We start from the raw sequence: 14,477 nt of genomic DNA, 5'->3' as shown, positions 1-14,477 counted from the left end.
TTCTCAGTTTTTGTCAGCCTAATGAAGTCATTTCTAATCTGTACTTTCCCATAAGTTTTTATTCAGCATGTGTATATTGAGAGCATGCTTTATGTAACGAATTGTGTGACAGTAGGGAAGGGGAAAGGAAATTAGGAAATACTAAGGTACATGGGACATCATCATTGTCTCTGCAATCTTTTATTCCCTAATCAGATGAATTGGATGGGTTCCTAAATTTATTTTTTATTTTGACAATTTTAGATGTACAAAATACCAACTAGAACAGTACAAAGAATTCCTGGATACTCTTCATCAAGATTCCCCAAATGTTAACATTTTACTACATTTGTATAGCAGTGTTTTTCAAATTGAAGGCGGCATAGGGACCCCTTAGTAGGTTATGGAATCAATTTAGTAGGCTGTGGCCACCCTTTTTAAAAGAGAAAGAATTTAGAGTCTAAGTAAAGATGTTCGAGTAAAACCAGAGGACATTACATGTAGTATAGGTCATTATTTCTTCATGAAACCATAGATTCAAGGGTGTATGTGTTTGTAAATATGTATATGTGTGAGTGCTGGTTTGAAGTGTAAAATGTGAGTCACAATAGCAAAAAGAGTAAAGGCTATTGTGAGGAGGCTTGAATTCCTTGAACATTTAGTTTCCTATGGTATTGTGCCAGATAATATTTCAGGGATAGATAAACTTTTCAGATTAGTATGCCAGATTCCAGCTAATTCATTGTAATGCTGTTTGTGCAGGAAAGTATTTTAATGTTTAGGAAGTTCATTTATTTAGTGAATCAGCCATAGTTTAGTTAAGTACAGTATGTGAAGTGCTTAAGAATCCTCATTAAATGTTAAAATTGTGGTTATGCCAGTATAGTGTGGTCTTCTCCCCTTTCTGCCAGATCCTCTTGTACTCACTTTTCTTTGGGCTATGGGATAGAGCCTTACAGGGCTCCATTTTCTGGAAGCAGTCTGGTATTTACTGATTTCTTGGTCAGTAGGAGATACAGGACATGATATGCTCAGGAAATAGATATGGAGAAGAGGAACTGAGAGAGGGAATGCTGAGCTCCCATCTTTAACAAAGTTGCTACCCTCTCCCATTATTGACCAGACAAAAGGCCATTTCTTTGGACTTGCCCTGTGATTTAAATTCTATTGGACTTTTTTTTTTCTTATGATTTTTTTGTGGTAGTTACTGCTACCTTAGTTTAAGTTTGACAATAAACTGTTTTGAGATGAATGAATATATAGGTACAAAACTTGGTAGAATAGAATTTCATAGGCCATATGCCAGTTGTCTTCAGTTGTCTGAATTTATCTGTATTTAAATTTAACAGTATACAACTTGATTTTCTTTAGGGCAGAGAGTATAATCTGATGCACCTGAAATGTTAAAGGGGGCTTTATTTATTTTTTTAAAGTTTATTTATTTATTTATTTATTTAGAAAACAAGTGGGGAAGGGGCAGAGAGAGGGGGACAAAGGATCTGAAGCAGGCTCTGGGCCGACAGCAGAGAGCCTAGTGCGGGGCCCGAACTCAGGAACTGTGAGATCATGACCTGAGCTGAAGTCAGACCCTTAACCCACTGAGCCACCCAGGCACCCCTGTTAAAGGCAATTCTTTCTGTCAAGGAGTGGTTTGGTTTTCTGTCAAGGGATGCTTTGCATGTAGGGTTTTTGCCGGAGTTAAAAGATGACTAGAAAGAAGAACTTAATCAATTAGAAAGTAGAGGCTGAGGTCAAATGGAGATATTTGAAGTCCTCTTTCTTTTTTTATTAAAAAAAATTTTTTTAACATTTATTCATTTTTGAGAGACAGAGACAAAGCACAAGTAGGGGAGGGCAGAGAGAGAGAGAAAGAGAGAGAGAGAGAAGGAGACACAGAGTCTGAAGCAGGCTCCAGCCTCTGAGCTGTCAGCACAGAGTCCGACACAAGGCTCGAACTCACAAACTGTGAGATCATGACCTGAGCCAAAGTTAGATGCTTAACTGACTGAGCTACCCAGGCGCTCCTAAAGTCCTCTTTCAATACTTATCTCTAGAGTGCCCAGATCCTGTTCTTGCTTTGGTCCATTCAAAGCTCCCTCAATAATGAAGAGTTCATCTCTTTCCTCCACATAAAAACACGCAAAAAGACTGCACTAGGTCCAAGTGCAATTAAGAGTACAGTTGCTGGGTTGTGTGGTAGTTGAGTGTTTAGTTTCATAAGAAACTGTGAAAATTTTCCATTTTCCATTCTCTCAAGCAGTGTATGAGTGATTGTTTCTTTTCAGCCTTTCCAACATTTTATATTGTCACAATTTTTATATTACACATTTTTTATTCTTTTATTTTTTATTCTTTTTATTATTTATTTTACTCATTTGATAGTGTTTTACTTAGCTCATGATGCATAACAAAGTACCATAGACTGGATGGCCTGAACAAGAATAATTTATTTTTCACAGTTTTGGAGGCTGGGAAGTGGAAGATCATGATTTTGGCCTACTTGTATCCCAGATAAGGGTTTTCTTACTGACTTCCTGGTGTGTTCTTAGGTAGGGAAGAGCACTCTGGTCTCTTCCTTATCCTTTAAGGATGGTAATCTCATCATGTGGATAACCACCTTAGTGACCTCATGTAATCCTAATTAACCTCCCAAGGCCCCACCTCAAATACCTTTAAGTTGGTGGCTAGGGTTTTGGAGGGACACAAGCATTCATGACAGATCATGAATAGTGCTATCTCATTGTGGTTTTGTTGCATTTCCCTAATAGCTAATGGTACTTGAATGCTCATCTTTTCCTGTGGTTTTTGCTATAAAATATACAGATTTATATCCTCTTTGATAAAATGTCTCTTCCTTGTCTTCCATTGTCTAATTGTATTGTTTCTTTACTGTTGAATTTTCAAAATTCTTTATATATTTTAGATACTAGTTTTTTGTCAGATGTATGTACAGGTATTTTTTTCCTACTCTGTAGCTTTTCTTTGCATCCTATAAATGGGTCTTTTGAAAGGAAAGGTTTTTATTTTGATGAGGTCCAGTTTATCATTTTTTGTGTTATTGTATCCACCAAGTCTAAAATCTCTATGCTTATTTGCAAGTCCTTAAGATTTTCTCATATATCTTTTTGATAAAGTCTTGTATTTCTACATTTTACATTTAAGTCCATGAATTAATTTTGTATAAGGTATGGTATATTTTTTCTTTCTTTCTTTTGTTTTCTTTCCTTCCTTCCTTCCTTTCTTCCTTTGTTATTTTATTTCCTTTGATGTCCAATTGATTTAGCACCATTAAAACAAAAAGGGCTATACGGCCTCCATTAAATAACCTGTTGGAATTTATATTGAGGTAGTGTTGAATCTGTAAATTAAAGTCTGGAGGCTTGATATTTTAAAAATATTGAATCTTCTGTTTCACGAACATGGTATATCTCTCCATTTATTTAGATCTTTTATAGTTTATATCAGAAGTGTTTTGTACTTTTTAGTGTACAAGTCTTACACATCTTTTACTAAATTTATCTCTCAAGCATTCAGTATTTTTTAGTGCTTTCATAAATGGTAATGTTTTTAGATTTCATTTTCCAGTCATTCCTTGATAGTATATAGAAATATATATGATATTTATATATTATATAGATTTTTGTAGATTCTTTAGGGTTTTCTACAGGAGACCATATCATCATGTGATAAAGATTTACCTTTCCCTTGGTACTCTTTTTGCCTTTGTTTTTCTTACTGTATTGTATTAGGAAGTAACACCAAAATAATGTTGAATAAAAGTCCTGAGAGCAGGTGCCATGCCTTTTTCCTGACTTTAGAAGGGTTTTTTTTTTTTATATCAATGTGAATTTAAAAAAATCATTATACAATTTTGTAATCTGGCAGAAGTAATTTCTTAAGAATTACTAAGAGCCATGACTATATTGTTATTTGTTCTATAATCCTTGTAAGATTATATTTTTAATTTTTTAGAATGACGAAATGTGTATCTCATCATATGTTGTTTGGACTTTTGATAGGGAAGAACTGAAGAATTACATTTGAGAATCTTTTTGGAGTTCAATTATAAATATTTAGAAGAAATTTAAAGAAAATAGTAATTCTGTCAGATACTCATCTATACATATAATTTGATTTGGTTGAATCAGGTAAGGTGCAGGATGCAAGAACATCAAAATAGTATTGATAAGTCTAATTATAAAAAAGATACAAAAAGCTGTGTTTGTATATGTGTGTTTGTGTGTACATGTATTTTCTTAGATACAATTTGCTAACACATGGAAGCAGCATGAAACTGATACCAGTTTATCTTAAATAGTGGGAATTAAAGGAGGAGAGAAATATTTAAATGCATTTTGTAGAGAATTTTAGAAATATAGTTTTTTTAAACCTACATAAGCTTTTTAGGAAAGGTATATGTGAATTAACATGCAGAGTTTAAAAATTGGGGTTAAAAAGAGTAAAGGGAGGGATCTTTCATTTTAATGATGAACTATTTTTACAATCTTAACAGTTTAAAAAAACATATACCAGAATTTAATAGAACATATACAAAAATATAGGACCCTTAATCCAGGCTGTTAAGTATATGCCTTTCCAGTCTGCCTTGGTCATAGTTGTTTCTTTTGGTACATTCAGATGTTTAACATGTCTTAGAAATTCTTTCAAGATATTGGGAAGCTGAAGTTGGAAGAGGAGTGGCAGACGCTAAGATATAATACTGGAAAGATGCTGTTGGTAAATGTAAAAATATCAGTATTGTTATATTTAAAGAATTATGCTCATAAAACACATATTAGTAAAAAAATAGTTTTGGCTTTGGAGTATTATTGAAATTTTCAAGAACCTAGAAAATACATGTGATTATTCTTATTTTATTAAAAAATTTTTTTTAATAGTTTATTTTTGAGACAGAGCATGAGTGGGGGAGGAGCAGAGAGAGGGAGACAGAATCTGAAACAGGCTTCAGGCTCTGAGCTGTTAGCACAGAACCTGATGCGGGGCTTGAACCCATGAACCGCGAGATCATGACCTGGGCCAAAGTCAGACACTTAACTGAGCCAGTCACCCAGGCGCCCCTATTCTTATTTTAAAAAACATGAAAATATTATATTTTGAAGCCTCATTTTAATAGAAATTCAGGTTTTAAAAAATGTCTAATTCTTTTCAAAATAAATTTATATTCATTATTGTAAATGAATACCTTTGAGTTTCTTCTTTTTTAAGCAAATATTTTTTTCTAATTTCCATAAGAAATTGCTTGTAGATAGCATTTAGGAAGAATTATTTGCCATTAAACTAGTTTTGCCATGCCTCTTCTTCCTCTCCCTCCTTTCCAGATATGTTTTTCATATTTAGTACCTATTTTAGATATACAGAGGATCCAAAGTGGGCTCTGTGTTGACAGCAGACAGCCTGATGTGGGGCTCGAACTCATGAGCTACAGGATCATAACCTGAGCTGGAGTTGGACACTTAACTGACTGAGCCTCCCAGGTGCCCCTTGACAATATTTTTGGTAGCAAAATTTAAGGGCTCAGAAATTCCTAAGTCATGGGTACTTGCTCCTGTGTTTTTGGTGCTTTTTTCCCTTCTTATCCTAACCAATTATTGTTGGAGGAGGGAACAATTCTCCATTTATACCTTAGATATAGAGTCATTGGTAAAAGCATTTATTGTGTACAATCTATATAAAATATAAATATATATAATGTTGAGTTAAAGTCTATTACTGTTTATGTCTTTTTAAGCATATAGGATCTAAATAAGAATACATAGATATAAAATAAATGAACGTCTTAAACATCCAGAAGCCTTTTCTATATAATAAAATAGTAGCAAACCTAGCAATAAATTTAAAAATTATATTTTATATGCCTCAGGGAAAACAGGCATTCAAATTTTTGCATTTAGTCATGAAGAAAGGTTTGATAACATTTCAGTTACAGAACCTGTTGACCTGGGGAAATAACATTAGAAAACCATCTGGTATCCTGTTGCAGCCTTCATGTCTTCCTGTTTCGGTAGATAGCTAGGGTAGCAGTGTTGAGGGAACACTAAAGGATGTAGCTACCAGTGTCTGTTTATAACAAAGGATCAATTAGAATAAACAAACTAGGAAAGACCTAATTAAAATATAATTGATATCATGATGAGGTAAAGTACTCAAAGGTTAAAATTAGACTTAATAACAGTCTCTATAAGATGGTAATGTATAATTTACAGTTTAGGAAGAATTTTGTTGGAAATAGTAGGAACTGCTTACAGAAGTTTATTACCTGAAAAAATATACTTAAATGACATGCCACATTGTGTAATCATGCCTGGCAAATGAGTCTTTATTGTAATAATATATGTGTATGTATGGTAATATGTATATAGACAAGTATCAAACCATTTATAGTCAAATATACAAAGCAAGAGTAGACAAATTTGAAGCAGTGTTCTGAAAGAGAAATTGATTATGACCTACAACTAGTTAGAGATTTGGGTGTAGGTGAGATTAGCCTTTGCTATTTTTTTTGGGTTGGAGCAGCAGTCTTAAGTTTTTCCAGTCTCTACCCCTAGAATTACAGGTTCTGTTAGTTGGTGTATATCTGTCTGTCCTTTGCAATGCCCCAAGATACTATTTTCACCTCGTAACACAATATTTGTGAGGGTCGTTAACTACCTTTTAAGCCTGCTTGTCATTGTACTAAGCCATTGCCACATACCACAGCTTTATATGTAGTATCCCATGTTATGTATTAAATTGGTATTGGTTATTTTTTCTTCTGTAAAAATCTGAGTTTGTGTGGTATCTCTGCTCTGTGGGTTAATCTCAGACCTAGTCTTTTTTTTTTTTTTTTTTTTTTTGTCTTATTTCTTTGCTATTAGACTTGACTCTCATCTACATGGTTTAAGATTATTTATTACTTATTTAGTATTCCAGGTAGCAGGAATAGTAGTAATTCCTAATAATAATTTGGAAGGGGAGGACTTGCCTGTTTTGTTTGAGGACCCAATCAGAAGTTGTGCATCCCTCTGCTCACATCACATTGGTTAGAACTTAGTAACACGGTAACACTTAGCTGCAAGGGTGACTAGAAAAATAAGTCTTTAATCTAGGAAGTCATATGTCTAGTGAAAAATTTGAATGAGAGATTTGTTTGTTTTGTTTATTTATTTACAATAAAGGGAGAATACATACTGGGTAGACAGCTAGTGGTGCCTAATGTCTCATTGGTTGGATACATATCTGACGATGCTTCTGTTACCATGTAAACACTGATAACTCTCACCTAAAATATACTTTCAGTAGTGACTGTCCTCCTAATTGTCAGATCTGTAGTGCTTTCTATCTACTCCATTTGGATAAACATAGGTATCTAAAATTTAATGTTTAAATCTGATCAATTTTATTTCTCCTTTCTGTCTTCTCTGTCTTGAATGGTGGCACCATTATCCACTACCATTACCCAAACACACTGTAATTTGTCCTTAGACTTCTTTTAGCTTTCCTTACTCCTGTGTCTGATCAATCACAAAATCTTGAAGATTTCTCGAGTCTGTTTTTCTCCTTCCATTTTGAAACAGGATGCTGTTATCATTTCTCGTTTGGATTACTGAGATAGCTTTGTAACTTACACACAGCTCCCAGAGTGATCTGCCTGAAATAGATTGAACTATGTAATGCTTGTGCTCAGTAGGTAAAGTGTATAGAATAATTACTACATGTCAGAAACTGTTTTTAAATACTTTATATTTAACAAGCCATTTTTATCCTCACAACAACCTTGTGAGGTTATATAGTTGACTAAACTGAGACAAGAGGTTGAATGATTTGTCCAAAGTTAGTTAGTAATTGGCAAAGATAGGGTTTAATCAGTCTGGCTGCAAAATGTGTGTGTTTAAAAAAAACCACATTATGTTGCTCAAAATATTTGTCCGTTGCTTCCTGAATAAAATACAATCTCCTCAGTGCACAAAACCCTCCCAAACTACTTTTTCTTATTTCTGACTTGCTCACTTAACCATTTCTTACTACTCTCTCTCCATATATTTTCTATTCCCACTAAGTAGACACACTACACTTGCAGTTTTCCAGTACACCACATGATTTTTCTCACCATTATGCTTTCCTCAGTCTCCTTCAACTGGTGATTTTATTCTTTCTTTTTGACTCCTCTGCTCAGGAACCGTGATTTCTGACACTTATCCTTGGCCACCTCAATGTGAGTCAGAAACCCCTTCTGTGATTTTATCTCCTCCTTTAGATCCCTAAATCATAGCCCCCATCATTCTGGATGATAACCTACTTTCTGTGTGTCTCTTGTAAGCTTTTCACAGATGAAATTGTTGTCTTTCATACTGCTGATGTTCAGACACTGTTAGTTTCCTTTTTCCCCCACATCCTTTGATGCTATTCAGAGATCTCAATGACTTCTAACCAGTAAAATGCATGGCTCTTTTTCAGGCATCTTTCTCTTTGAAGTCTTTGTGTCCTCATATTTAACAGTCTTTTGGCCTCCTTGATTTTTCTTTTTTCTGTATTGATTGATATTTGGCTTCTTTCTGTCTCTCCCACCCCATCGCCTAAGACCACCAATGCATATTGTTTTGGGAACTTAGTCATCACTCCTCTGTTTTCTCACTTAATTTTTTTAATCTAGCCAGAGAATTCTCATATCTTTAACTCTGATTTCTTCCCTTTTCTTTTTCCTCTAGAAACTTCCCAGCATATAACTGTTTACTGTTATTTACCGAATACTTTATTCTGTCCAAGGCAGTTTGAGATAGGTGGTCATTTTGCATGTGAGTTAAATTGACCCAAGACAATGTAACTTGCTCAGATTTCTACAGCTACCAGGTAGTGGAGCTAAGGTTGCAACTCAGTTTGGTGTCTTCAAAGTCCTTGATTTTTTAACAGCTCTAATATCCTGCCTATTAACATCTAATGCTCATAATATCCAAAAAAAAGGTACTTGTCTGAATGGGGCCCTGTCCCAGTGTCAACCATCTTGTTATTTATATCAGTCTTTCGTTTATTGTCCTTTTGCTCCATGAGTTTGTCTTGGTAGTTTTCCTTAGCAGGTTTCAGTTTCTGCTGCCACATCCTTCGTCCTTATTGCCAGTCCATCCTGTGTGATGCAAATTGATACTTAACAAAGACCACCTGTAAGTTTTAAAAACTGACATGATCTTTATCACTATTGTGTTGACCTCCCTTCTGAACTTCCCTTTTCAAAAGTTCAAATATATCAACAGCTTTTTTTTTTTTACCATTAATTCTTCTTGTCTAAAATATTTTTATTTAGTTTTCATTTAAATCTGAGCCCCCATCTCCTAGTCTCAATTTATTATCCATAGAAGGTGATTCTTTTTTCTGAACTTCAGTACTACTCAGGTTTTTGTAACTTCATTTGGCCTTAAATCATGTAATATTTTATAATTCTGACTGTTATGTCTAAATTTTTTTTTTCTCTTTCCAACTCTGAATTGTAAATTCCTTGAAGTCAGGGTTACTTTTTATATTTCTAGTCCCATGTTCAACATCTGGCATAATACCAGGAATATTTTAGATGATTAAAATATTGAATGAATGGATTTTATTACTTTGATATTTATCTTATTTGAGATTTAGAAAAAAATGATAGTCTTACTAAAGTAGCTTAAATCACCAAGGAACTATCTCAGAAGTACTTCTTAAAGCATTATATTGAAGAATTTAAGTATATTAGTAATTTAAATAATTTGTCATACGTTTTTATTTTATATTTTTAAAAATATGACATTTTTCTTTCTTCTCTCCTTCTCTGTCTTTGTCTCTTCTTCTTTCTTTGTTTTATTTTTTGGCAGCCTGTTCGAAGACAGTCCCTTACCCCTCCTCCTCAGAACACTATTACATGGGAAGAATATATATCTGCTGAAAATGGAAAGTAAGTATTTTTGTTTTATTTTGGAAAGGGATTTTTTTGGGCTTTATTTTATTCAGTGGTTATTAGAAAGAACAGTTTGGAAAAATGTGAATATTTAGAAATAAAATTATTTTAGAAAGAATTATTAGTGTGGTTTTGTCTGAGGTAATTCTTTTTTCTTTTAAAAATATGGATTATGTGTGATGAGAATGGAATTGTCTTTCATATTGTCTGATGCTCAAACACTGTTTCCTTTTGTCCCACAACTTTCTGATGCTATTCAAAGGAAATACAGTGTGAGGAATTTTCCACTGAAGTTGGTTATTTGAGTTTTTCTATTATATGTGAACTTTTATATTCTGTTACTATCCTGAGCCTTTACATGGCAGGTAAAGTCATTCACTGTTTTTCTACTTTTTACCTTTATAACCTCATCACCTGCCATTATCTCCTTGTTTGAGCCTGTGCCAGACTTTTTCTCATCATCCTTACAAAAGACTCTGCCTTAATTTTATATTACTGATCCTGGGGCGCCTGGGTGGCTCAGTTGGTTGAGCACCCAACTTCGGCTCAGGTCATGATCTTGTGGTTTACAAGTTTGAGTCCCACGTTGGGCTCCTCTCCTGTCATCATAGAGCCTGCTTTGGATCCTCTGTATCCTCTCTCTCTGCCCCTCCTCTGCCTGTGCTCTAACTCTCTCACTCTCTCAAAAATAAACATTAAAAAAATTATTTGCAAAATGTTATATTACTGATCCTTACTAGAATACCTATTACATGGTTTGTATGTAGTAGATATTTATTGAATAAAAGGATGATGGGTGATTAAATGGTTTCATTTATTAATTTTTTTAAAGTTTATTTTGAGAGAAAGAGCATGCAAGCTGGGGAGGGGCAGAGAGAGGAGGAGAGAGAGAATCCCAAGGAGGCCCTTTGCTGTCAGCTGCTGTCAGCATGGAGCCTGACTTGCAGGCTCTATCTCAGGAACCATTGAAACTGTGAACTGAGTGAAATCAAGAGTCGGATGCTTAACTGATACCCAGACACCCTAAAATGGTTTATTTTAAATGAAGAAGTAAAAAGAAATTTTTTTCTGCCCTGTTGTGTCCAAGAAGGTACAGTTGTTTGTAGAATATATTCCTTTTGCTGGAGAATAAAATATTACCTACTTCCATGATTAGGAAGACGTTGTCATGAGTACTTTTTTTAATATTTAGGGGTTTTTATTATACTTTTCTAACTTCTCCAAAATGTTTCCATTTTTTAATAATCTATAGTTAATGTAAAATTCTTTATTCTTTATTGGTCAGTGCTAATAAGTGTACACAGTAAAAGAGATTGAATTGGATAAGTGATTTTAGAGATACATTAATATTTTTAAAGTTTATTTTTTCTAGTGATTTGGTTTATTCCTAAAAATAGTGATTATTAAAATTATATTCAATATGAAATTTGTTGAGTTTGATAATTTTTTCTGAACTTTTCACTATGCTAGTTTATTTTTTTTATTACCCTTGTCTCATTTCTTATATATGTCTTAAGTCCTTCTAGCACAACTTAAATTTATACAGAGTAAGAAAAATTAAAATATTAATGATTTCCTTACAATATGACAGATTCTTTATAGAAAGATGATAACATGTAGAAAAGGTTTTCCTAATTCTTTTTCCCCCCTTTTTAGAGCTCCTCATCTGGGTAGAGAACTGGTGTGCAAAGAGAGTAAGAAAACATTTAAAGCTACAATAGCCATGAGCCAGGAATTTCCCTTGGGAATTGAGTCGTAAGTTTGTTGCAAACTATACAAGTTTATGAAAGAAACTATGAAACCCTAAAGGTTATAATAATATTTGCATCTGAGTGTTGCATTTGAGGCCTTTGAAATGAAAAAGCAAATAGCCATTGGTTTGGTACTGTGTCACCCTTCTAGACATTTTCTGGTTCACAAATTATTAACATTTTTACTGTTTTAACCAGATAAATTTTTGAATTGTTTTTAAGTTATAAAAGTAGCAAATGAATACATTTTCATTGTAAAAAATCTAATAGCATGGAAGTGTATGGAATAAAAATGACAGTTTACTTCTACTTCACTAATAGTTAATAGGTGAATAACTGGTGTATTTTTGTCTAAATTTTTCTGTGTGTGTTTGCATTTTTATAAGCTTGAGGGATAGTTTACATTTTGTTCTGTGAGTTTTCTTTTTCCTTTTTTTTTTCTCTTTATTTAAAAAATTTTTTAATGTCTATTTTTGAGAGAGGAGAGAGAAGGGAGGGATGGAGGGAAGGGCGGAGAGAGAGGGAGACAAAGAAACAGAAGCAGACTCCAGGCTCTGAGCTGTCAGCACAGAGCCTCATGCGAGGCTTGAACTCATGAAGTGTGATACCATGACCTGAGCCAAAGTCAGACACTTAATTGTCTAAGCCACCCAGGTGCCGCAATTTTTTTTTTATCTTCTAAAAGTGAGTGTGTAGTAGGCCAGTTTAGAAGGGGAAAGGAACCAAGAAGGAAAACAAATAGCCTATGGCTTCAATTCATTCCTTACTACAAAGCTGTAATCATCAAGATAGTATGGTGTTGGCATAAAAACAGACACATCGACCAATGGAATAGAATAGAGAACCCACAGTTGTATCCACAGATGTATGGTCAACTAATCTTTGACAAAGCAGGAAAGGGTATCCAATGGAAAAAAGACAATCTCTTTAGCAAATGGTGCTGGGAGAATTGGACAGCAACATGAGGAAGAATGAAACTGGACCACTTTCTTACACCGTACACAAAAATAAACTCTAAATGGATGAAAGACCCAAATGTGAGACCGAAAACCATCAAAACCCTAGAGGAGAAAACAGGCAACAACCTATTTGACCTCAGCCGCAGCAATTTCTTACTCGGCACATCTCCAAAGGGAAGGGAATTAAAAGCAAAATGAACTATTGGGACCTCATCAAGATATAAAACTTCTGCATGACAAAGGAAACAGTCAACAAAACTAAAAGGCAACTGATGGAATGACAAGATATTTGCAAATGAAATATCGGATAAAGGGCTAATATTCAAAGTCTATAATGAACTCACCAGACTCCACCCCCGAAAAACAAATAATCATTGAAGACATGGGCAGAAGACATGAATAGATACTTTTCCAAAGAAGACATCCAGATGGCTAACACACATGAAAAGATGCTCAACATCACTCATCATCAGGGAAATACAAATCAAAATCACATTGAGATCCACCTCACAGTGGTCAGAGTTGCTAAAATTAACTCAGGAAACAATAGAAGTTGGCGAGGATGTGGAGAAATGGGAAGCCTCTTACTTTGGTTGGTAGGAATGCAAACTGGTGCAGCCACTCTGGAAAACCGTGTGGAGGTTCCTCAAAAAACTAAAAATAGAATTACCTTATGACCCAGCAATAGCACTACAAGAATGTATCCAAAGGATACACGGGTGCTGATGCATAGGGGCATATGTCCCCAATGTTTATAGCAGCGCTATCAACAATAGCCAAATTATAGAAAGAGCCAAATGTCCATAAGCTGATGAATGGAGAAGGAAAATGTGGTATATTTATACAATGGAATACTACTTGGTGATTAAAAAAAAAAAAAAAAGAATGAAACCTTGCCATTTCCAACAACGTGGGTGGAACAGGAGGGTATTCTGCTAAGTCAGTCAGAAAAAGATATCATATGTTTTCACTCATATGTGGAATTTGAGAAACTTAACAGATGATCATAGGGGAAGGGAAGGAAAAATAAGTTAACAAACAGAGAGGAAGGCAAACCATAAGAGACTCTTAAATACAGAAAACACACTGAGGGTTGATAGGGGTGCGGGGTTGGGGGAGCAGGGAAAATGGGAGATGGGCATTGAGGAGGGCACTTGTTGGGATGAGCACTGGGTGTTGTATGTAAGTGGTGAATCATGGGAATCTACTCCTGAAGTCAGGACCACACTGCATACACTATATGTTAGCCAACTTGACAATGACTTATATTAAATAACTAAGTAAAAATGAGTGTATCTTGGAGTTTGCACAATTACATTTTTATCTCTCTTTCTTCTTTTGTTGGTATTTTGTAATATTGATGTACTGTCCTTTATTTTATCGTCCCCCTACTGATAAACATTTTGATTGTTGTTTTTCACCATTGTGAATAATACTGGAATGAACATCTTGAATATATCCTTTCAAACCTGTACTTATCAGATGCTCATTAAAAAAAATCAGTTTGGAGAGAGGTGGAATGGGAGAGGTGTGTAGATAGATCTGACAGAATGATAACTTCAGCCTTCTCTCTAAAGTAAGGGATAAATTGAAGCCCCAGCCTATTTTTCCTTTTTCCTTCCTTTCCCTTCTAAACTGGCCTAGCATATTAAAAAATAATTCTCATAGAGGAAAGAAGGAGTCATGTTTTTTACCAAAGATATGCATGCTCGCTTCATACTTCTCAATAGTAAATATAGAAAAATAGATAGAATGAGCTATATATATGCCTCAATCTATAGATCAGAGAGGAAGATTGATAGTTCTTAGAGATGTGGGAAGGGCATTAGCCATACATACAGATCTGCATAATTCATCCTATCTAGGGCC

At 34.5% G+C, this 14,477-nt stretch overlaps 1 protein-coding gene across 1 annotated transcript in view; it reads left to right on the top strand.

The window, feature by feature from the left end:
- The window catches only part of ANKRD13C (ankyrin repeat domain 13C), a 92,153-nt gene that overhangs the window by 68,199 nt on the left and 9,477 nt on the right, over nt 1-14,477 (top strand). The window contains exons 10-11 of the mRNA XM_077776424.1: nt 9,816-9,895; nt 11,555-11,653. Of these exons, the coding sequence (XP_077632550.1) occupies nt 9,816-9,895; nt 11,555-11,653 (179 nt within the window). The remainder of the gene's footprint in view (nt 1-9,815; nt 9,896-11,554; nt 11,654-14,477) is intronic.

Source organism: Crocuta crocuta, unplaced genomic scaffold, assembly GCF_008692635.1.
Source record: "Crocuta crocuta isolate KB4526 unplaced genomic scaffold, BGI_CrCroc_1.0 scaffold342, whole genome shotgun sequence".
Classification (NCBI taxonomy): domain Eukaryota; kingdom Metazoa; phylum Chordata; class Mammalia; order Carnivora; family Hyaenidae; genus Crocuta; species Crocuta crocuta.
Note: the sequence above shows the minus strand (reverse complement) of the source record. Positions and strands in the feature narration are given on the sequence as shown.